Source organism: Phyllobates terribilis, unplaced genomic scaffold (genome assembly GCF_046119375.1).
Source record: "Phyllobates terribilis strain yellow unplaced genomic scaffold, ASM4611937v1 Scaffold_2__4_contigs__length_985480577, whole genome shotgun sequence".
Lineage (NCBI taxonomy): Eukaryota > Metazoa > Chordata > Amphibia > Anura > Dendrobatidae > Phyllobates > Phyllobates terribilis.
The window spans coordinates 662,845,521-662,869,319 of NW_027362762.1; the positions used below are offsets into that span (position 1 = coordinate 662,845,521).

Sequence of the window (23,799 nt, forward strand, 5' to 3'; positions counted from 1 at the left end):
TTCAGAATTCATTGCAAAAAGTTGACTGTGCTCCAGACCGATGCAAATCTGGAAAAGCAGTTGCGAGTAGCAACATCATCAATGCTCCCTAACATCATTGCACATAAGAAAAGCAGTTCCAGCCATCACATTAGGGGTGAGTTAATGAAATGTTTGACCAAATATAGCAGGATAAATTTCAAGTTGATAATTTTGTACGGACCCCGAAGGATGGTATAAATATCCAAATGGCCCTCAGCAAAAAAAAAAAGGTTCTCTACCCCTGTATTAAGGTATCGCTTGTATAATACTTTTAGTTTTATATATTTGCATAGCTTTGTATTAAAACATGAAACAAATCCCCCCTCCCCACAACATATTTCATTATGACACAGTAATGTCTGCGGGAGTACAGGGGTCATAACATCGTAGTTTAATATACTTTTGTGATGGAAATTACTGTTAATTTAAGTTTGCTTTAGTTGTAGTTGAATGGAAAACAGGTAATAGCTGCATGTGGCAAATTTATTAGTGCTCTTATGTATGTGTTTCCTATTATGTCCTAGTAGTAAGATGACATTATTCATTGTAATTAGCATTCTGCCAGTTGACATCTAGAGCTGGCCATACACAACATAACTGTCAGACAGCTATGTCTTCCAACTCTACCAACATACTTGGAGCATCTTTTCTCCACCCATTTCCTGTACATCCTGTGTCCCATTGACATTTTTATGTATAAACATAATTGGTTTCTACTTGCACTCTGTTAATATATAGAGATGCGGTTGAATAGATGTAATCCTCATTGAAAGCTAATTTGAGATTTTTAATGTTTCTCATTGAAAGGGAGGTCGCCTGACACCAAACATTAACAGAGATAATAACAGTATTAGAGGTGAGGGACAATGGGACAATTGTAATGTGCTTTCCTATGTCTTTTATTCCTTCTGCTCTCAGGCAGCGTGGGCTTCATACTTTTGTTTTGCGCCCTCACTGTGGAGAAGCCGGACCTATTCACCATCTTGTTTCTGGATTCATGCTGTCACAGAACATCTCACATGGACTTCTGCTGCGCAAGGTGATGCTACAAAGTCGTTTATATGGTTGATATAACCTGAATTCTGAAAAGTGTATCATTCCTGACTTTTCCTCCTACTAGTTGTCGTTGGAGTTGTCTTTGCTTTACGCTTTTTTAGGCTTCATAGACATTGAATAGCTGTCAATCACATGCAATCACGCACCATTAATGTAATTTTTATATCTGTGATTGCTGTGTTATTTCAATAGAGATGTCACACACCACTAGTGCTGCTTCCATTACATCCTGTAAGACCTTGTTTCCAACATCGGGGGACTATTTGGCAGTATCTCTAGATTGTTGGCAGACCCCTCCAAAATTTACAGGATTGGCCAAAATTATGCACTGAATTTTCTATTCATATAAGCTACAGAGACATATCTTATTATGGACACCTGCTTTTATAATTGTGCAGGGCCTGAGCAGGCATAGTGAAAGAGGTAGGAAGAAGTGCACTGGCTCAGAGTAGAAGAGATGTTTCTCTTACAGCAAGAGAGAGGTGGAGAGTGGTAGTATTTGCCACTATGCAGTGATCTGATATGTATAACTTAAAAGAAATTCCCACTGGACCTAGATGAGCTATCCTATCACAGGCTTTACTAAATGCACCTATTCCGGACAACTCTATGAAATCCAAAGAAGTGACAGTATTTTAATAGTGGCCAAAATAGTCATTGCCAAGAGCAGTAAAACTTCTTCAGTTCCCTTCAAGCTAGTAAAAAATGAATGGGGATAAACCATAATTGAGTTACTGACACTCTAAAATGATTCAGTGAACACATGCGGATTTAACTGCATTGAATAGAACTCAGCGTTTTGGACGCAGCAAAAATATGCTGTGTCCAAAGAGCTGCTACGTCCGGAACGTGGGCACATACACTTAGGGTATGTGCACACGATCAGTGTTCACTGCGGATTGGACGCAGCGCAAGTGCGCTGGGTGCAATCCGCAGCTGCCAGATGTTACAGCATAGTGGATGGGATTTATACAAATCCCATGTCCACTATGCGTCTGTGGATCACCCGCGGAAACTGACGTGCAGCGCGTCTTTCCAGACCGCAGCATGTCAATTTCTCCGGCGGGTCCGCATGTGGGCTTTCCCCATAGACCTAATCTCTATGGGGAAAGTCTGCATGTGAGGAAAAAAAAAAAAAGAGGCCGGCACATAATGAGCGGAAGGCGGAGGCGGCTTCTCCGCAGCCTCGGGGCAGCAGCGGGCTCCGGATAGTCTGCACATACCCTTAGGCTCTGTTCACATGATGAGCTTCTGGTGAGCTTTGATGTTGTAGAATTTCTGCAGCTATTATGTAAATTAGGTTACTTGCATTTTTTCATTGCGTTTTTGAGTGTGTTTTTTACATGTGTTTTTGGCACTGCCGTTTTTGTCTCTTTTTGGTAGGTCATGCTTTAAATAAAGCTGCTTTGTTTTTAATACTTTCTGGTATTTGGCTTTGAAAAAACTTTATTGATGTAGTCATATGCGGATTACATACGTTTTTAGTGCATTTCCGCAGAGAAAACGCACTAGAGACGAATGTGCACATAAAACTCAGTGAACCCGTAAGAGAAATTGATATGTTACGGATTTGAAACACGTACTGCTGGCCATTTTACGTTGAGTAAAAAAAAAAAAAAAAAAAGCACAGTGGACATGAGATTTCTATAAATCCCATCCACTTTGATGGAACTGTAAGACACCGCGTTTTTGACGCATCAGAAATGCACAGTGTCAAAAATTCATTGTGGGCACACAGCCTTAGGGGCCGCATCAACGAATAGTGTCTGCTAATTTTCTGGGGTAAAACTTCCTGAAACGTATAGTTTACACAAGTTGAGGCAAGCTCCGCAACTTTTTGAAGAGTGTTCAGCTCTTCCAGGAGGGGACATAGCCGACCGTGCCAAACAAATTTACTATCACTTATGCCACAAGAGTGGTGTACATTACATCAGTAATATATGCCAGTCTTTGACTGACATACAATTTTTTTTGTGGCACGTGGCAGTTAAGACGTACCAGTTTCATTAAAGAAGCTCTCCAATCAAAGTTTTTATCCTCTTAATATATTGAAATCATATTATATAGCACTGTGTACTTACAATTGCTCGTTTTTCTTGTCTGCAGTGACTTGCGAAAGTATTCACCCACCTTGGCTTTTTACCTATATTGTTACATTACAACCTGTGTTTAAATAAACGTTTTTGTAATCCGTTTTGTGTGTGATGCATCAGCACTAAATAGTCTAAGTTAGTGAAGTAAGAAAAATATAGGCATATATTAAATTTATGGAATCAAATAACTAAAAATTGGCATGGGCATATGTATTCACCCCTTTTGCAATGAAGCCCCTAATAATTTCTGGTGCAAGCAATTACCTTGATAAGTCACATGTTTAGTGAAATGAAGTCCACCTGTGTGCAATCTAAGTGTCACATGGTTTGTCAGTATACACACACCTTTTCTGAAAGGCCACAGAGGTTGCAACACTACTAAGCAAGAGGCACAACTAGCCAAACAACACCATGAAGACCAAGGAAATCTCCAAACAAATCAGGGACAAAGTGGTTGGGAAGTACAAGTCAGGGTTGGGTTATAAAAAATATCCCAATCTCTGATGATCCCATGAAGCACCAACAAATCCATTATCATCAAATGGAAATAACATGGTACCACAACAAACCTGCCAAGAAAGGACCACCCACCAAAATGTTCAGCCCTGGCAAGTAGGGCATTCATCAAAGAGGCAGCACAGAGACCAAAGGTAACACTGAAGGAGCTGCAGAGTTCCCAAGTGGAGACTGGAGTATCTGTCCATACCACCACAATAAGCCGTACACTCCATAGAGGTGGCTTTTATGGACGAGTGGGCAGAAAAAAGCCTTTACTTACACACAAAAATTGTAAGGCTCGTTTTGAGTTTGCCAAAAGACATGTGGGAGACTCCCCAAATGTATGGAGGAAGGTGCTGTGGTCAGATGAGACCAAAATTCAACTTTTTGGCCACCAAGGTAGATGCTATGTCTGGCGCCAAACCAACACAGCTCATCACCCCAACAACACCATCCTCACAGTGAAACATGGTGATGGCAGCATCATTCTGCGGGGATGTTTTTTGATAGCAGAGACAGGGAAAATGGTCGGAGTTGAGGGGAAGATGGATGGTGCGAAATACAGGGATTCTTGAGCTGTAATTCTTCTCTTTTCCATTACGTCTGACATCTCTTGATTAAAAACTTACTAGCTGAATCCTTCTAAGCTGAGTCACTACAAAAGTCCCAGGCAGGGGGAGGAGGGAGCAGCTTGGTCAGGAGTTGAAGAGGGAAATGATAAATGCAGGGATTCCTCCCTCAGGAACCTGGCAGCTGCAGCAGAAGAGTTGAGCTGGCTGAGGGCCCGGTGCCTGGCTGGGGGCCTGGTGCATGGCTGGGGTGCCGGTGCCTGGCTGGGGGCCTGGTGCATGGCTGGGGGGCCGGTGCCTGGCTGAGGACCGGGGTCTGACTTCCTGTTTCTACATAGAGCAGAGTAAAGAGAAGAATATACTGGGTATAAAGGCAAAATGAGCAACTGTAAGTACACAGCACTATATAATATGATGATTGCAATATATTAAGAAGATTAAAACTTTAATGGGACTCTTAATTAGTTTGGAACTTCTTGCTCCAGCTCACACTTATTTCATTAAGGGAGTGCAAAATGCCAATCTTGATGAATCGAGGCCATAGTGATTTATTCACTAAACTTAAGTGTAAGTGTTAGGGCGCAGCCAGAGGAACGTGACAGCCTGTATTTCTATGCAACTGTCACGCTCTGGTCAGGAGAGCCGACAGCCAGTCCGATGCGATCGCTGTCCGTGTTATACGGCCGTCTGACTGCGCCCTTAGGCTACGTTCCCACAATCCGTTTTTGATGTTGTGGATTTTCTGCTCCATTTCTGCACATATTATGAAAATTAGTTGACTTGCGTTTTTGAGTGTGTTTTTATTGTGTTTTTTGTCTCGTGTTACGTCATGTTATAAATGAAAGCTGCTTTGTTTGTGATACTTCCTGGCATTTGGCTTTGATAAAACTTGATTGATATAGTCAGGTGCGGATTACATGCATTTTTGATGCGTTTCCACCATGGATACGTACTAAAAACGCATGTGCGTTCTTTATCTGCAGATTTTCCACATGTAATCCGAGTCTATGAGGAAAATCTGCACATAAAACTCAAGAGAAATTGACATTGTGGATCTGAATTACGCACCGCAGGTCAGTTTATGCTGTGATAAAAAGAAGCAGAGTGGACATGAGATTTCTATGAATCCCATCCACTCTGCTGGAACTGTAAAACGCTGCGTTGTTGACAAAAAAGAAGATAAGCAGTGTCAAAAACTCACTGTGTGCAAACAGCCTTACAGATTAAAAACTGCTCACTAATAATATTTCTTTCAATGTTTTTCTTCAATAATTGTTACCCCTTTTTCATGGTATTTCAGGCTCCAGTGTTGCAGTATCTCTACTACCTGGCACAAATTGGCATCGCCATGTCTCCACTGAGCAATAATAGTCTTTTCCTAAGCTATCACCGGAATCCACTCCCTGATTTTCTGTCACGTGGCCTTATGGTATCACTGTCCACAGATGATCCTCTGCAATTTCATTTCACAAAGGTATCCTAGGAGGACTTCCCATGGTCTCATATCATTTTATTTCTGCTATTTTTCCTGTTGCAGCTAGATGTCAGCTGTAAGTTAGTCGTGAAACACTAAAAGTACTCCGGTGTGTACGCTGATGTCTTCTCACAGCAGTCCTAGTGCTGTCTGTGGGAAATATCTGCCATCATATGGACAGAACTAGGATCAATGTTATTAAATTCATTTTTTTTTTACATGGAACAAATACCCACATATAAAAATAACAGCTTGAACCAATCATCCATATTTTGGATGAAACTCGCCTAGTCAAGCCTAAAAGTCTGTTTGTTTGTTTTTATGAAAATCAAACGATTTTCGCTTTACATGTGATACATAGCACAAACAATTACAATAAATTTTGAACAATACAAGTCGGCGACTGGTACAGGAGGAGCGAGGACCCTGCCCGCGAGAGCTCACAGTCTACATTTATTTCAGGTGTTTTCCTATACGCTTCTCTATAGGATGAGAAAACCACATGAAGGCCTATGCTCCTGATTCATTAATCTATTTTTTACCAATTGTGCAAAAATTTTTGTGACTTGGCATAGTTATGCCAGTCCAGGCCAACTCTTGTCTAATTTCTGGAAAGTGGGTGGGGCTTATCTGGGAGAGGTGTGGCCAAGCTCCATGCAAATCATCACATTTATGCCATAAATGTAGCATAGGATGTGCCACAAAAGTCTGACTGGGATACAATTTTTGTGATGGCACATGGTAGGCAAGCGCACTGTCCATCACAACTGGTGAGCAAAACTCCAGCCATGATGAACTGTGGTCTATTTCTGAATAAAAACACCCCCAAAAAATGCCTATTAAAAAAAAACAACAGAATTTTAGAGAAACAGCTGGAAGAAAACTAAAAGCCTTATTTATATTGTTTTTATATAAATATTTTCTAATTTGTAGTCTGTTTGTTTAGGAGCCTTTAATGGAAGAATACAGCATTGCAACTCAAGTGTGGAAGCTCAGCTCTTGTGACATGTGTGAGCTCGCTAGAAACAGTGTTCTGATGAGTGGCTTTCCCCATAAGGTAACACAACCAAGTATCTGCATTTAATAATGGCAGGCCGGACTACAAGTAGTGATCAATTTCAACATTTTCTATAACAGTTTGTGCACACAATGTAATTTAGATGCTGGTGAACACTCAGAGTTTTTTAAGAAGACAATTCAGAAAAGGGCTGGCAATGATTCTCCTGAAATGTGTTTTTTTTTTTGGCGTGTTCTTATCTGTTTTTTGGGGGCTTTACTGGCATTTTTTTTTCATTATTATTTCTATGTACAAAATAGCAGAAGCTGCTTGAACGGTCAGATCACTTCTTTTAACCTCTTCAAGTCTTTACAAATATGAAGCTGTAAAATGAAGCTCAAAAGCCTGAAAATATGTAAAGCAAGTTATTTTTACATTGCTCTGCATAGGTTCATTCTTTTCAGAATTTATTGAGCGCTTCTTCAGGCAGACCCACCTGAAAAAGATGTGATGTGCACAAACCCTTAAACCATGGCTCCAAACCTGTGGGTCAGTGTCCAGCTTCCTGAATCCATAGGCCTTAATTTGTGCCAATCTATTTTTCCTCCGTCAAAAAGTTTAGTACTTTATAGTACAATATAGAACAAAATAGTACTTTATTTGGAAATATTCTTTAGAAATGTGGTCAGTTGAATATTGGCTCTTGGTTTCCCTGATCAAAAAGGCCAAATTCAGCACATATGGGCCTGTCACGTTTGAGTCAGCAGACCTGTGGCTAGTCCGTGCATTGCAGTCCGTATTCAGGCCACGATACACGGATGTCTGACTGAAGCCTAATATTTATAGGTGTAAATGGCCTGGGGAATTTTTTATAGTACATAAGACTCATCTGGGAAATTATCATGTGGGAGTTCTTTGAAAACAAGCACTCCCACATGAATTAATTCAAAATAGCTGCATGTACCATATTTTTCGGACTATAAGATGCACTGGACCATAAGACGCACCCCAAATTTTGAGTTGGAATATAGGAAAAAAAATATTTTTTATAAGATGGGGGTCCGTCTTATAGTCTGAATAGGTACGGTATCTTACCTGGGGGGCGGTGGAGTGAGGGTCACATGAGACAGGGTCCTTCAGGAAGGCGGCGCTCCAGCAGCAGGGAGTTGCAGTGGTGGTGGAGCAGGATTGCCGGGCCCTCCGTTCCCTCCCTCAGGAACCTGGCAGCTGCAGCAGAAGAGTTGAGCTGGCTGAGGGCCCGGTGCCTGGCTGGGGGCCTGGTGCATGGCTGGGGGGCCGGTGCCTGGCTGAGGACCGGGGTCTGGCTGAGGCCCGGGGCTGGTGAGCAGCGTGACAGAGCTGCGGGCTGGGGCCGGTGAGCGTCGTGACAGAGCTGCGGGCTGGGGCGGGTGAGCGGCGTGGCAGAACTGCGGGCCGGTGAGCGGCGTGGCAGAGCTGCGGGTAGGGGCTGGCGATGCAGAGCTGCAGGTGCAGCTTTCCGGTGTGCGCAGCCATCTTCCTGAAGCTGTGATCTACAGGAAAATGGCCGCCCGAGCTACAAGTCTGCGCATGTGCCGGCTCGGGGGGACATTTTCCTGTAGATCACAGCTTCAGAAAGATGGCCACGCAGCCAGACACCGGCCCACAGCATCTCACCTCTTCTGCTGCCTCCACCGCCGGGTTCCACTACTAGCTCAACTATCAGGTACGTAACTGTCTACGTTCGGACCATAAGATGCACCCCCCCCCATTTTCCTCCCATGTTTGGGGGGAAAAAAGTACGTCTTATGGTCCAAAAAATACGGTATATACAGTAGATAATCGTAAGAAAAAAGAAGCAGCAAAAAAGGCCTTAGTCTCAAAAAGAAAGGAAGGCTTAGCTTATGAACGACTGATCAGAAACTATCCAACAAAAGTACAGCTGGTAACATATACCGTAAGTAAGATCTATATGGGAAAAAATAATAATATAGAGCTCTAATACATAGGCATAGTATAATGTTCTGAAAATGACCACAAGATGGCAGTGTCTACTAAATATTCAATAAGGCATGGAAAAGTATATATCATTGATGATTCAAAAAACATAAATCAAAGAAATCTAAATAAAACAAATTATAGAAGACAAGATTAATAACTGTAAATTTATATTATATATATATATTTATATATCTATATAACAATTTGTATAATGAAGTGTACTCCTACACATTGAAATTGCAACACCAAAAAGGATAAGTGTAATTATAGAAATCACAGGATAGGTAAACATGTTACGGATATGCAAATGGAAACAACATTTTCAAATAACTCGATTTATTAAGTATTGAGTATGAGCACCACACGCAGAAATCCTTGGCTGCTATAAATGAGGTTATTAATAGTGTTGAGCGAACATGCTCGACACTGCTCGGTACTCGCCCGAGCATCACGCTACTCGGGATGTTCGGCGAGCACCGAGCATTTCCGGGTTACTCGGGCGGAAGTTCGGGTCTCCGCCCTGCATGTTTGGTGCTCTTTACAGAGCCAATGAACATGCAGGGATTGCCAGCCAGTCACTGTAATGCCGCAGCCATGTTGGTTGTGGGCATTACAGTGATTGGCTGGCCGCACAGCGTCACCTCCCAGACGATCAGCCCGTCATGATTGGTGTGTGTGGGTGTCTGTGCGTGTGTCTGCGAGTGTGTGCGGTGTCTGCGGGTGTGTGCGGTGTCTGTGCGATGTCTGCGAGTGTGTGCGGTGTCTGTGCGATGTCTGCGGGTGTGTGCGATGTCTGCGAGTGTGTGCGGTGTCTGTGCGATGTCTGCGAGTGTGTGCGGTGTCTGTGGGATGTGTGCGGGTGTGTGCGATGTCTGCGAGTGTGTGCGGTGTCTGTGCGATGTCTGCGGGTGTGTGCGTGCAGGCAGACATAGGCCGATGTGACACTACTACTCCCATCGGCCTATGTCTGTCCCCGGTCCACTCGTGCCAGCAGGATCAGCTCGATGGGAGCAGTAGTTCCCATCAGCCTGATCCTGCTATATAAATTGCCCTACTGTGTCCCCAATAAATTTTAAATACATGTCATTGGTGGCCAGTGGTTGCCTACAATAAATTAGTTCATACATTACCTGTCCCCGCCGATCGCCACCTAAAATAAAGTAAAAAATAAAAAACTACACCTATACTCACCTAGACACCTAATTCCCCGAAGCCATCGATCTCCTGTAATAAAATATAAAATAATAAACCACAACCTTATCCTTACCCCTCCGTAGTAGTCCACGAGTGTCCCACGAAGATCTCCAGTTTAGAGCAGCCACATAGAATGTGACCGCTCTGAACCGCTGCCGCCGCTAGAATGATGGGGCCGTAAGGGTTCGCCGGAGTTCAGGCAGCGCTGCTCCGGTTAGCTCCTTTACGGCCCTGCTGTATCGTGAGAAATTCCCACGGTACAGCAGTGCCGTAAAGGAGGTCTCCGGAGCTGCGCTGCCTGAATGCACTCCGGTGACCTCAGTCAGGGGCTCCCGCTGCCGGGAGCGGACGTGTTCCCGGCAGTGTGAGCTTACAGCAGCCATGCACAGCTGTCACCATCTCCAGATGTGACAGCTGTGCATGGGAGATCAGCGCAGGAACGTGGACAGGTAACTATTTTTTTTTAGTAAACTAAGAATTAAATAAAATTGTGTGTTTTATTTCAAATAAATTATTTTTTTCTGGGTGTAGTGTGTGTTTTTTCTTTTTAACACTTTGTAGGTTAGTAATGGGGGTGTCTTATAGACGCCCACCATTACTAACCAGGGCTTCATAGCAGCTGGCGCTGACATGAACCCCAACCCTATTACCCCCTGCCACCGCACCAGGGCAGCGTGGAAGAGCGAGGCTAAGTGCCGGAGTTGGCGCATCCTATGGATGCGCCATTTCTGGGGCGGCTGACGGCTGGTGTTTCTAGCCTGGGAGGGGGCCAATATTCATAGCACCCTTCCTGGGCTATTAATATCAGCCCCCAGCTGTCTGCCTAGCCTTTGCTAGCAATTAAATAGGGGGTACCCCACGTCATTTTTTTGGGGGGGTCCCCCATTTTAATAGCTAGTAAAGGCTAGGTATTCAGCTGGGGGCTCATATTAGTAGTCTGGGAAGCTCCGTGGGTATTACCCACTTCCCAGGCTTCAAACATCTGCCCCAGCTGTCTGCTTAACCTCCGCTAGAGACTAAAATTACGGGGATCCCCACGCCAATTTTTTTTTTAAATAAATCCTTTATTTTAACACTAAATGACATTTCAGGAGTTAATAAAGATGCAGTCCCTAAATTATTATTTATTTTTTAATTAATTTGTCCCAAAAATTTTGACGTGGGCTTGCCATATTTTTGTATGCCAGCCAGGTACAGCATCCAGCTTCTATGAACGCGCCATTTTCCGGGGTGGCTGCGGACTGCAATTTGCACCGGGGGGGGGGGCAGAAAGCTTGGGCCTCCCTGCGCTGCAGATTCCATCCCCCAGCTGCCTAGTTGTACCTGGCTGGACACACAAATAGGGAGAAGCCCCACGTATTTTTTTTTTTTTAATTATTTCATGAAATTCATGAAATAATAAAGTAAAAAAGGGCTTCCCTATATTGTTGTGTCTGGCCAGGTACAAATAAGCAGCTGGTGGTTGGGCGCAGCCCGTTCCTGCCTGCTGTACCTGGCTGGACACAAATATAGTGCGAAGCCCCACATCAATTTTTTTTTAATTATTTCATGAATTTCCTGAAATAATTAAAAAAAAATTGACTTGGGGCTTCACACTATATTTGTGTCCAGCCAGGTACAGCAGGCAGGAACGGGCTGCGCCCAACCACCAGCTGCCTATTTGTACCTGGCCGGACACAACAATATAGGGAAGCCCTTTTTTTCTTAATTATTTCATGAATTTCATGAAATAATTAAAAAAAAAAATACGTGGGGCTTCGCCCTATTTTTGTGTCCAGCCAGGTACAACTAGACAGCTGGGGGATGGAATCTGCAGCGCAGGGAGGCCCAAGCTTTCTGCCCCCCCCCCCGGTGCAAATTGCAGTCCGCAGCCACCCCGGAAAATGGCGCGTTCATAGAAGCGCCATCTTCTGGCGCTGTACCCAACTCATCCAGGGCCCTGGTGCGGTGGCTCACTGGGTAATAAAGGGGTTAAGGCCAGCTTGGCATTATCAGCTGGCCCTAAGCCCGAAATTCATGGGGTCACGCCAATATTAGACATGACCACCATGAATTTCTAGTAAAGTATTTAAAAAAAACACAACACCCAGAAAAAAGTCCTTTAATTGAAATAAACACACAATTCTTTATTGTTCTAAATTAAACTATACTTACCATCACGCCCATTCCAGCTGAAGCCAACGATCTCCTGCAATAAAAGAAAAATAATAAAGCAACCTCATCCTTACCTTTCCATGGTTCCCACGACAGCTTCAGCTCTGCTACATCGAGATGACAGGCTGGACCGCAGCAGAACGCTGCCATCCAGCCTGTCATCCCGCAGACACTGAGAAGCGCAGGCATGCTTGCGCTCTGCAGTGTCTGGCTGTGACGGCATAAAGATGAGACGAGTTCATGTCCAATGAACTCAGCTCACCTCATGCACGTCACTGACAGGGTGGGAAAATTCTCACGCTGAAGCGCTGAGTGCAGGAGAATTTTCCCACGCTGTCAGTGACGTGCATGAGGTGAGCCGAGTTCATTGGACATGACCTCGGCTCATCTTTATGCCGTCACAGAGAGACACTGAGGAGCGCAAGCATGCCTGCTCTTCTCAGTGTCTGCGGCATGGAAGCTGGATGGCAGCGTTCTGCTGCGGTCCAGCCTGTCATCTCGATGTAGCAGAGCTGAAGCTGTCGTGGGAACCATGGAAAGGTAAGGATGAGGTTGGTTTATTATTTTTCTTTTATTGCAGGAGATCGTTGGCTTCAGCTGGAATGGGCGTGATGGTAAGTATAGTTTAATTTAGAACAATAAAGAATTGTGTGTTTATTTCAATTAAAGGACTTTATTCTGGGTGTTTGTGTTTTTTTAACTTTCACTATGGGGTTAGTAATGGGGGTGTCTTATAGACGCCTCTCCATTACTAACCTGGGCTTGATGTCAGCTGGCATTATAAGGTGACATCAACCCCAGCCCTATTACCCCACTGCCACCGCTACAGGGCAGTGGGAAGAGCGAGGCTAAGTGCCAGAATTGGCGCATCCTATGGATGCGCCATTTCTGGGGCGGCTGACGGCTGGTGTTTCTAGCCTGGGAGGGGGCCAATATTCATGGCACCCTTCCTGGGCTATTAATATCAGCCCCCAGCTGTCTGCCTAGCCTTTGCTAGCTATTAAATTAGGGGGGACCCCACGTCATTTTTTTGAGGGGGGTCCCCCATTTTAATAGCTAGTAAAGGCTAGGTATTCCGCTGGGGGCTGATATTAGTAGCCTGGGAAGCTCCGTGGGTATTACCCCCTTCCCAGGCTTCAAACATCTGCCCTAGCCGTCTGCTTAACCTCCGCTAGAGACTAAAATTAAGGGGAACCCCCGCCAATTTTTTTTTGAATAAATCCTTTATTTTAACACTAAATGACAAGTACAGTAATCAACACTGTCACTGTACTTCATATATATGTGACTGACATGTTTCTATCTATATAATCTATGTGTGATTCTCTATTCCTTCTATTCTAAATTGTCGGGTACAGATGCTGAATTGCCGGCCGGCTTTTTTAAAGAGACGGTGCATGAAAACACTATTATATTTTTAAATAAATCCTTTACACTAAATGACAAGTACAGTAAGCAACACTGTCACTGTACTTCATATATATGTGACTGACATGTTTCTATCTAATCTATGTGTGAAGCTCTATTCTGTCTGTTATAAATTGTCGGGTACCGCAGCTGAATTGCCGACTGGCTTTTTTAAAGAGACGGTGCATGAAAACACTATTATTTTTTTAAATAAATCCTTTACACTAAATGACAAGTACAGTAAGCAACACTGTCACTGTACTTCATATATATGTGACTGACATGTTTCTATCTAATCTATGTGTGAAGCTCTATTCTGTCTGTTATAAATTGTCGGGTACCGCAGCTGAATTGCCGACTGGCTTTTTTAAAGAGACGGTGCATGAAAACACTATTATTTTTTTAAATAAATCCTTTACACTAAATGACAAGTACAGTAAGCAACACTGTCACTGTACTTCATATATATGTGACTGACATGTTTCTATCTATCTAATCTATGTGTGAAGCTCTATTCTTTCTGTTGTAAATTGTCGGGTACCGGTGTATGCCGCTGCTGAATTGCCGGCTTTTCGCGTAATACATTCTACATTATTCTTAGTTGTTTTCCTTCATCTAGAATTAACCTACCAGGAAAGAAAGGGTTTATTTTCATTCCGATATTTGTGTCCCATTGACTTGCATTGGTTTCCGGTATCGGAATCGGCGATATCCGATACTTTTTGGGTATCGGTCCGATCCAATCCGATACGATATTTCCTGATATCGGAAGGTATCGCTCAACACTATCCTTAACATATTTCACAGGAAAGCACTTTCACTTTAGTTTTTGAACGTTTTATTTTGAGCCTGTAAAAGTGGCTTAATACCTCTGACCACGTTGTTGACAGCAGTGACCTGGGGGTCAGAAATGCTTCCTGGGGCGATCCCCATGCTGTCCCCATGTCATTTGAGCACTGTCACTATCGCTTTGGGCACTTGTTAGGCTTTTAAAAGACTGCCGGGGGAGCCGCCGCAAAAATGCTCGAGTCTCCCATAGACTAACATTGGGCTTGTTGCTCGGGTCGAGCACCCGAGTATCACGGCGAGCTCGGCCCGAGCTTCGAGCACCCGAGCATTTTAGTGCTCGCTCAACACTCGTTATTAATAATTGTCTGATGAATGTTCTGCCACACTGAATGCACTAGAGCACAAAAATCATTTAGATCCGCTGATTGCAGCCACGCGTTCAGTGCGTTTTTTTGCCGCAATTGCAGTAAAACCACATACCGTAGTTTTCGGACTATAAGACGCACCCCAAACTTTGGGGTGGAAAATAGAAAAAAAATATTTTTTATAAGATGGGGGTCCATCTTATATTCTGAATAGGTACGGTATCTTACCTGGGGGGCAGTGGAGCGAAGGTCACAGGAGGCAGGGTCCCTCAGGAAGTCTGCAGCTGCAGCAGAAGAGGTCAGATGCTGTGGAACCTGTGCCGGGCCGGGACCTGTGTCTGGCTGAGGCCCTTAGCCTGGCGAGTTCCTGTGCTGAGGCCTCTGGCTGGGGCCGGGGCCTCTGGCTGAGGCCGGGGCCGAGGCCTCTGGCTGGGGCCGGGGCCTCTGGCTGGGGCTGGGGCCGAGGCCTCTGGCTGGGGCCGGGGCCGAGGCCTCTGGCTGGGGCCGGGGCCGAGGCCTCTGGCTGGGGCTGGGGCCGGGGCCGAGGCCTCTGGCTGGGGCCGGGACTGAGGCCTCTGGCTGGGGCTGTGGCCGGGACCGAGGCCTCTGGCTGGGGCCGGGGCCGAGGCCTCTGGCTGGGGCTGGGGCTGGGGCCGGGACTGAGGCCTCTGGCTGGGGCTGTGGCCGGGACCGAGGCCTCTGGCTGGGGCTGGGGCCGGGACCGAGGCCTCTGGCTGGGGCCGGGACCGAGGCCTCTGGCTGGGGCCGGGACCGAGGCCTCTGGCTGGGGCCGGGGGCCGAGGCCTCTGGCTGGGGCCGGGGGCCGAGGCCTCTGGCTGGGGCCGAGGCCTGTGGCTGGGGCCAGGGGCCGAGGCCTCTGGCTGGGGCTGGGGCCGGGGCTTCTGGCCGGGGCCTGTACCGGGCTGAGGCCGGGGCCTCGGGCTGGGGCCTGTACCGGGCTGCGGTCAGTGCCGGGCTGTGAGCGGCGTCGGGCGGCGAAGCAGTGCAGCCTGTGCAGGTTTCCGGTGTGCGTGGCCATCTTCCTAGAGCTGTGATCTACAGGAAAATGGCCGCCGGAGCTACCAGTCCGCACATGAGCCGCCTCGGGCGGCTATTTACCTGTAGATCATTGCCATAGGAAGATGGCCGCGCACACCGGAAACCTGCGCAGGCTGCACTGCTTTGCCGCCCGACGCCGCTCACAGCCCGGCCCCAGCCCCAGTACTGGCAAGGCACAGATGCCGACCCCAGCCACTCTGCCTCACCTCTGCTGCCGCTGACGCCACCGCCGCTACCACCACCACGTTCCTGGAGGGCCCTGCAATCCCACTTCACCACCAACGCAGGTAACGTTCGAACCATAAGACGCACCCCCCATTTTCCTCCCAAATATTGGGAAAAAAAGTGCTTCTTGTGGTTCGAAAAATACGGTAATTTTTTCCAAGATCTTTGAAAAAGGTGCAGCATTGCCGCAATTCCAGCATGGAAAACACACCATGGCTGGAACATGTGAATGCAGCCTTAGTAAGCCCTCATAAGGCTATGTTGATAGGGAAATTAGAAATAGCTGCCTAGCTTTTCAGGAGAGGCATCGCCTTAGCATTGCACTGTAGCTAGCCAGATGCCTTCTGCAAGGGAAATAAGCAGGGATTTTAATGTCAAAAGCCAGACAGAAGGTGACTGATTCTGGCAAGATCACAATGCCTGCCAATCTCATATGTAGTATTAACTGGAGGGCATTCTCTCTTCCACTAGAATGGGAACTGCTTGTGAAAAGTGGCTTTTAATTCTGGGCCATAGAAGGGGATCCTGTGCATAGTGGCACCTTCTATGATGTCTATAACGGTCTTTGTGAGACAACCCTTTTAAGAACTACTCAAACCAAGGCCTCATTCTTCCTCTAAACAAACTTTCAGAACTGTATGGGCTTATATTTGTTGTCAGCGTGTCTGGGAAGTTATATGGAGAATTTTCTATTATTAGGGTATGTTCCCATAGGATGTACAGTACAGACCAAAAGTTTGGACACACCTTCTCATTTAAAGATTTTTCTGTATTTTCATGACTTTGAAAATTGTATATTCACACTGAAGGCATCAAAACTATGAATTAACACATGTGGAATTATATACTTAACAAAAAAGTGTGAAACAACTGAAAATATGTCTTATATTCTAGGTTCTTCAAAGTAGCCACCTTTTGCTTTGATGACTGCTTTGCACACTCTTGGCATTCTCTTGATGAGCTTCAAGAAGTAGTCACCGGAAATGGTTTTCACTTCACAGGTGTGCCCTGTCAGGTTTAATAAGTGGAATTTCTTGCCTTATAAATGGGGTTGGGACCATCAGTTGTGTTGTGCAGAAGTCTGGTGGATACACAGCTGATAGTCCTACTGAATAGACTGTTAGAATTTGTATTATGGCAAGAAAAAAGCAGCTAAGTAAAGAAAAACGAGTGGCCATCATTACTTTAAGAAATGAAGGTAAGTCAGTCTGAAACTGGCTCACATGAGGACTGCCCCAGGAAAGGAAGACCAAGAGTCACCTCTGCTTCTGAGGATAAGTTTATCCAAGTCACCAGCCTCAGAAATCGCAGGTTAACAGCAGCTCAGATTAGAAACCAGGTCAATGCCACATAGAGTTCTAGCAGCAGACACATCTCTTCAACAACTGTTAAGAGGAGACTTTGTGCAGCAGGCCTTCATGGTAAAATAGCTGCTAGGAAACCACTGCTAAGGACAGGCAACAAGCAGAGGAGACTTGTTTGGGATAAAGAAAACAAGGAATGGACAGTGGAAATCTGTGCTTTGGTCTGATGAGTCCAAATTTGTGATCTTTGGTTCCAACCACCGTGTCTTTGTGCGACGCAGAAAAGGTGAACAGATGGACTCTACATGCCTGGTTCCCACCGTGAAGCATGGAGGAGGAGGTGTGATGGTGTGGGGGTGCTTTACTGGTGACACTGTTGGGAATTTATTCAAAATTGAAGGCATACTGAACCAGCATGGCTACCAAAGCATCTTGCAGTGGCATGCTATTCCATCCGGTTTGCGTTTAGTTGGACCATCATTTATTTTTCAATAGGACAATGACCCCAAACCCACCTCCTGGCTGTGTAAGGGCTATTTGACCAAGAAGGAGAGTGATGGGGTGCTACGCCAGATGACCTGGCCTCCACAGTCACCAGATCTGGTTCATCATCACTATATATAGATGAGGTCCCAGTCCCAATCCCACTGGGACCTCATCTATATATAGTGATCATGAACCAATCAGCATCAGATAAGTCTGCAATCTAGCAGTTTGTTATTATGTGATTGTTGTGATGTGAATTCGTTTAGCACATTGCACTAAGTACTGGGAGTGTAGCGCACATTATTACTATGAATTATTGAGCATCACGTGTCTGTTATCTAGCAGTCTGTTTATTTATGACTGCTGTTATATTACCTCAATGAGAACATTTGACTAACACTGTTGTTACTATATGATTATTAAAGTGGTCTGCAGATACCTTTTTTGGCCATTATGTGCTTTAACCGAGACGCAAAAAGCTACTCCAATTCTATCTTTGGTTATTTTTTTAAAAAAAGACAGTGATCTATGGTTTCTCATACAGAAATTTATTGATAGGGATACATGGTCTCTGTCATTTCCATTTTTTACAACTATAGCCCTAACTTCCTTGGGGCATTGACACTGATTGTTGGTGGTCTTTGCAATAAAATAAGTTATCTTGTTGACACTCCTTACCCATCTTATAACTGATGCATGGGTTTTTTTTGTTTGTTTTTTTACTTTTACAGCTTATCAACTTTTGATATGACTGTCAGGTCTCCCAATTTTGGGACACCGGTTTATTTTTTGTTCCTGTTTTTTGCTTTTTGTTTTTATGTCTGTATGTCTGTATAGGGACGTGCTAGGGACAGGCAAGGGACAGCCTTCGTTGAGTGGGGTCATCACGCCGACACATTAGGGTGATTACTCCGCTGTTAGGTAGGGCATTCCTCCCTTAGGGTCTATAGGGCAAGTCTGTATGCCATTTTGTGCTGCCCCATTGCCTTTACTTCCCCATACTTTTATCTGAATTTTTGTCCTGGATTTATTGTTATTATCTTTTAAAATATCTATTAAAAATTAATATCTTAGGGTGTATACTTCATGTTCTTTGTGGTTTTTGCATTTTTGATACACCTATTTAACACTACTACTTGAGCCTTTGGTTCTTGGTTTTGTTTTTTCAGTGTGAATGTACAATTTTCATAGTAATGAAAATACAGAAAAATCTTTAAATGAGAAGGTGTGTCCAAACTTTTGGTCTGTACTGTATCTGCTGTGATATTTCCATACATTTCACCTTTTGTATTTCAAAGGTTATACTCCCTGGCAATGTCCACAGCATAAATTGACATGCTTGGCTATCAGTTTCTCGATATTGGTCAGTTTAGTCTGTGAGTTTTCTGTGCAGCATGTGAATGAGATTTTGTGAAGTCTCATTCACAAGATTTTGTATCTGGAAAATCTAGATGAAAAAATCTGTTTATACGTCCCTTGGGAATATGTCCATAGGGACACTCATGCAAATATTGCCCTTACTCTTTTTAAACTTTTAGGCCTTCTTAAGTTTTTTTCTGCAACCCTCCTAAACTTCTTCAACCCATTCACATGCCCAATCTGTAGCAGATATTCTGCCGATGCAATGCCTAATGTAGATTTCTAGGACCTCTTTTTTATCCATATGTGATGAACGGGAGCTGTGTATACATTTCCTTCAGTAGACAAATACAGACTTTTCTCCGTCTATTTCACCACTAAATAGTAATTGTTACAGTAATGCCTACATGAATTATTTGCTTTCTAATGTTATATTATGTTATGACAGGTAAAAAGTTATTGGCTGGGGCCTAATTATCTGCAAGAGGGTCCAGATGCAAATGATATTCGCAGAACAAATGTGCCTGACATACGGGTTGGCTATCGATATGAGACGCTAAGTGAAGAGTTGATGCTAATCACACAAGCTCTGCAAAGTGAAGAGTTGGAGACCATCCCTGAAGAAATGCTGTGTATGGGAGATGGACTGAACAGGAATTCCAAAGACACTGGAAGCGCGGGAGAGGAGAAGAAGAAGCCCTAGTAGGACAGAGGAGACAGGAGGGGGAAGAGACAGAGTGCAGTGTGTTCACCATATGAAAGAGATGACAGAGTGCATGGGATTGATTATATGAAAGATCGATAAATGTCAACAAGAAAAAAGCCTTAAATAAAAACACCAAAAAAAGAAAAAGCCAGTTTATTAGTAGAAAAATGTGAAGCTGCTCAGATTGTTGATAATGAAAGCAGATGATAGGTTACATGAGATGCTAGGACAAGGGTAATACTGTTATCATAAGACTCATTGTGCAGTAAATGTGATGAAGGACTTAGCTTCTTAAATGAATCTCCTGACAGAACAATAAAAGCCATGATAGTGAGAGAGGATAAGAGAAAATAAGTTTCCTAAGGGAAAAAAGCATGAGGTAAATGCTGTACTCTGAAGTGTGGAGCATGCGAGATAACCAGATCATCTGGAAAAAAATCTTAGGAGGAAGGAAACTACATACCACAAAGTCACAATGAATTTCCATAGACATTTTATATATTGTGTGTCCACGATTTCAATGGCAGTACAGCCACTTTATACTAAAGGTATATTTTTCTTACAGTGAGAGTGCATGCTGAGAGATGCATTGATAGTGAAGTAAGAGAATTTTGTGTATGTGGGCAGGCGGTACTAGTTCTGAGTGCTACAAGCCATTGCTGTCTTTATTTTCTTACTTTTTGGTAGTCCGCTGCCCATTCAGTGACACTGGACTTGGAAGAGAAACACACATTAATACAAAAATGACTGAGAAGAAATAGACTGTGTCATGTTAATCTGTTTCATATTAGCTTGCAGTTTTGATTCCATTCCATTAGGATTAGAACAGTACACCAGCATTTTATAGGCTAAATTGTCCTCATATCCACTCTTATATAGAGGTTTCTGTTCTTTGCCTTTAGATTTAACATTTTGGGACCAATATCAAAACATTGTTTCATGCTAATGATCAGAGAAATAAATGATAAAAACTGACAACAGAACGTAACTTGTGACCTTGTATATGTTTGTGGTTGTGTCACTGTATTGTACTACTATTGTACTACTGTGCATCCTGCATGCTCAGGAGCTAATGTGTCCCTGTTGTTATCACTATTACACTTACATTTCATCTCACGTTTGATTAGGTAAATATTGGAATATGCATGAAAATAAAAAAAAAATGTTCATTCAGTGGATCTGGTGTATTTATTTACAACCATAATTATGGTCTTTAATTTTTAGCAAAAAAGCTGTGTCTGAATACAACTAACAACCTTTATAGAATATTCCTGTATACATTTGAGAGAGTTTTATTTCAGGCTTTTGGGTCATAAACAAAGTAAAAATAGTTTATCTTTTCCATTATACCCCTTCAGGCTACCTGCCGTACACGTACAACATGATGAAGTGTAATATTTACCACACCTCGTTGTACATGTACAGCACTAGGATGGAACAGGCATAGGACCTGTGCCGGTGCCATCCACAGAGGGAACGGACTGTTAAATACAGCTGGATTCCCACTGCAACAGCCAGGATCACTGCTTTGTGTGAACCCAGCTGTTAAAAGGGGTTATCATTCTCAGGAAAGTGGACCCCAAATGCTGTAAAACACTTAAACCAGCAAACACAGCAAGTACTCACCTTCCCTGGGTCCATTAATGACTGGCAGCCACTGCTCCAGCCTTAGTGTTTTGGCTGCAGCTGTAACGTCATGGCCATCTCTGCTGTAGCCAATCACTGAACTTTGCGGCTCATGCCATCTAGCATAACACAGACTGATGTCCTGATTAGCTACAGTGGTAGTGCTGAAGTCACCACTGCAGCCAAATCACCCAAGACTATAGCAGTGGCAGACAATCCTCACTAGATCCATCGAGGGTGTGTACTAGAGATGAGCGTTGTTCTACTCGAACTGTTCGCCAATCTCAAATTCGAGCTGTTTTGGGCGGTGTTCGAGCCGATCGGCGAACACGAACAATTTGAGAAAAATTCGGCTGTTCGAGGTTATGTTCGATAACTGTTCGTGCACCAAAATCATAACTGGATTTTTTCTCAGTAATGATGAAAATTAATGTTAATACGCAGTTTGAGTGTACAGCGGGGCGGGGGGAGGGGCAGGGGATGGATCTCTGCAGGAACAATGAAGATCTCCATTTTTGTTTCTCTTTCCCGCATTTGCAGTGGGGAGGTGCAGTCTGTCAGCCTATCAGCAGCGCACACACGGAGCGAAGTGCTTTTTTTCACACAAGCAAGGGCATGTGTCATTGGCAGTGTATGTCACATGTCCTTGCCCTATAAGACCAAGCCATTTTCCCCGTCGCCACCATTTTCTCACTGCTGCAGCTGCGTGTTAGACGGCACCGCTGTTGCTGTGTGCGCTATACCTTGTTAATTTCAAGCCAATTTTCGCACAAATATACAGATAGCTTGGGAGTAGGGAATAGTTGTGATTGCAGTCCTTTTAAGGACTAGGTTACAGCATTTCCTACGACTTTTATCAGGCAGGTCTGTGCTCTTAAATAGATAGATTGTGGGAGTAAAGACTAATTGTAATTGGAGTCCTTTTCAGGACTAGGTTACATCAGTTCCTATCAGTTTTTGCCAGGCAGGTCTGTGCCAGTGCTGTGCAAGTTTTTTTCACAGCATTTGGCTGAATCTAGCAAAGCTAATCCTTTTTGGCCTATTGCAGAGTGTGTTAGTCAGTGGAGTAGCCTATCTGTGTTGCAAGATATACCACCTGTGTATAGAATACCAATTTTTTTACTGCACCTAGTGAAGTAAAATCTTTTGGGCATAGCATCATTCTATTAGTCCATCTATACTGACCTCCATCAGGTTGCAAACTGAATATAATTTTTTTCTGCATCTAGCTCTGAAAAAATATTTGGGCTTCTAGCAGTGTGTGGGACTTGGTCTATTAGTCCATCTATACTGACCTCCATCAGGTTGCAATTTAAAAATAATTTTTTTCTTCATTTATCTCTGAAAAAATATTTGGGCTTCTAGCAGCGTGTGGGACTTGTTCTATTAGTCCATCTATACTGACCTCCATCAGGTTGCAAATTAAAAATAATTTTTTTCTGCATCTAGCTCTGAAAAAATATTTGGGCTTCTAGCAGTGTGTGGGACTTGGTCTATTAGTCCATCTATACTGACCTCCATCAGGTTGCAAATTAAAAATAATTTTTTTCTGCATCTAGCTCTGAAAAAATATTTGGGCTTCTAGCAGTGTGTGGGACTTGGTCTATTAGTCCATCTATACTGACCTCCATCAGGTTGCAAATTAAAAATAATTTTTTTCTGCATCTAGCTCTGAAAAAATATTTGGGCTTCTAGCGGTGTGTGGGACTTGGTCTATTAGTCCATCTATACTGACCTCCATCAGGTTGCAAATTAAAAATAATTTTTATCTGCATCTACAGTACCTCTGAAAAAATATTTGGGCTTCTAGCAGTGTGTGGGACTATTTGTATTAGTCCATCTATACTGACCTCCATCAGGTTGCAAATTCAAAATAATTTTTTTCTGCATCTAACCCAGCCAATAGTTTTGGCCTAATACCACAGTTTGGCCACTCAGCTCTGCTCGGTTACCATCCATTGTTTTTTTGTGCAAACAACTCCAGAGTTGTGAATTAGTTAACCACCAAAATGAGTGGAAAAAGGCCTGCTGCTGGTGGAAAGGGGAATAGGCGTGTTGGGAAGGGGAAAAAAGGTTGTGTCCGTGGGGTAGGTGTTAAAGCAACAGTAACATCTGCAGAAGAAAGACCATCTTCCAGCCAAACTAAAATGTCTACTTCTTTTAGCGGACAATGTGATAAGATCCCTTTCTTACGGCCACGCCAATCGCTACAAATTCCAGATGAGGCACAAAAACAGCAGGTGCTTCAACGGATATCAAGTGCTCCTTTAAGTGGGCTCTCCTCCACATCAACTTCAACATCACAAATACTCCAGTCCTCAAAGGTGTCACCCAAATCGCACTTGCTTCCTCACAGCTCCCAAATCTCCAGCTGCCCGTCTGAGTATGAGGTAGAACAGATGGTTGAGTCTGCAGAGCTGTTTACTCATACTATAGC

The 23,799-nt window shown here is 44.0% G+C and overlaps 1 protein-coding gene across 6 annotated transcripts in view; it reads left to right on the forward strand.

The window, feature by feature from the left end:
• AMPD2 (adenosine monophosphate deaminase 2) overlaps positions 1–20,040 on the forward strand; it is a 234,443-nt gene extending 214,403 nt beyond the window's left edge. For all 6 annotated transcript variants that reach the window (XM_073666816.1, XM_073666819.1, XM_073666818.1 and 3 more), the window contains exons 15-18: positions 940–1,060; positions 5,538–5,711; positions 6,658–6,768; positions 19,479–20,040. In XM_073666816.1, the coding sequence (XP_073522917.1) occupies positions 940–1,060; positions 5,538–5,711; positions 6,658–6,768; positions 19,479–19,733 (661 nt within the window). In that variant the 3' untranslated portion in view covers positions 19,734–20,040. The remainder of the gene's footprint in view (positions 1–939; positions 1,061–5,537; positions 5,712–6,657; positions 6,769–19,478) is intronic.
• The last annotated feature ends 3,759 nt before the right edge of the window (positions 20,041–23,799 follow it).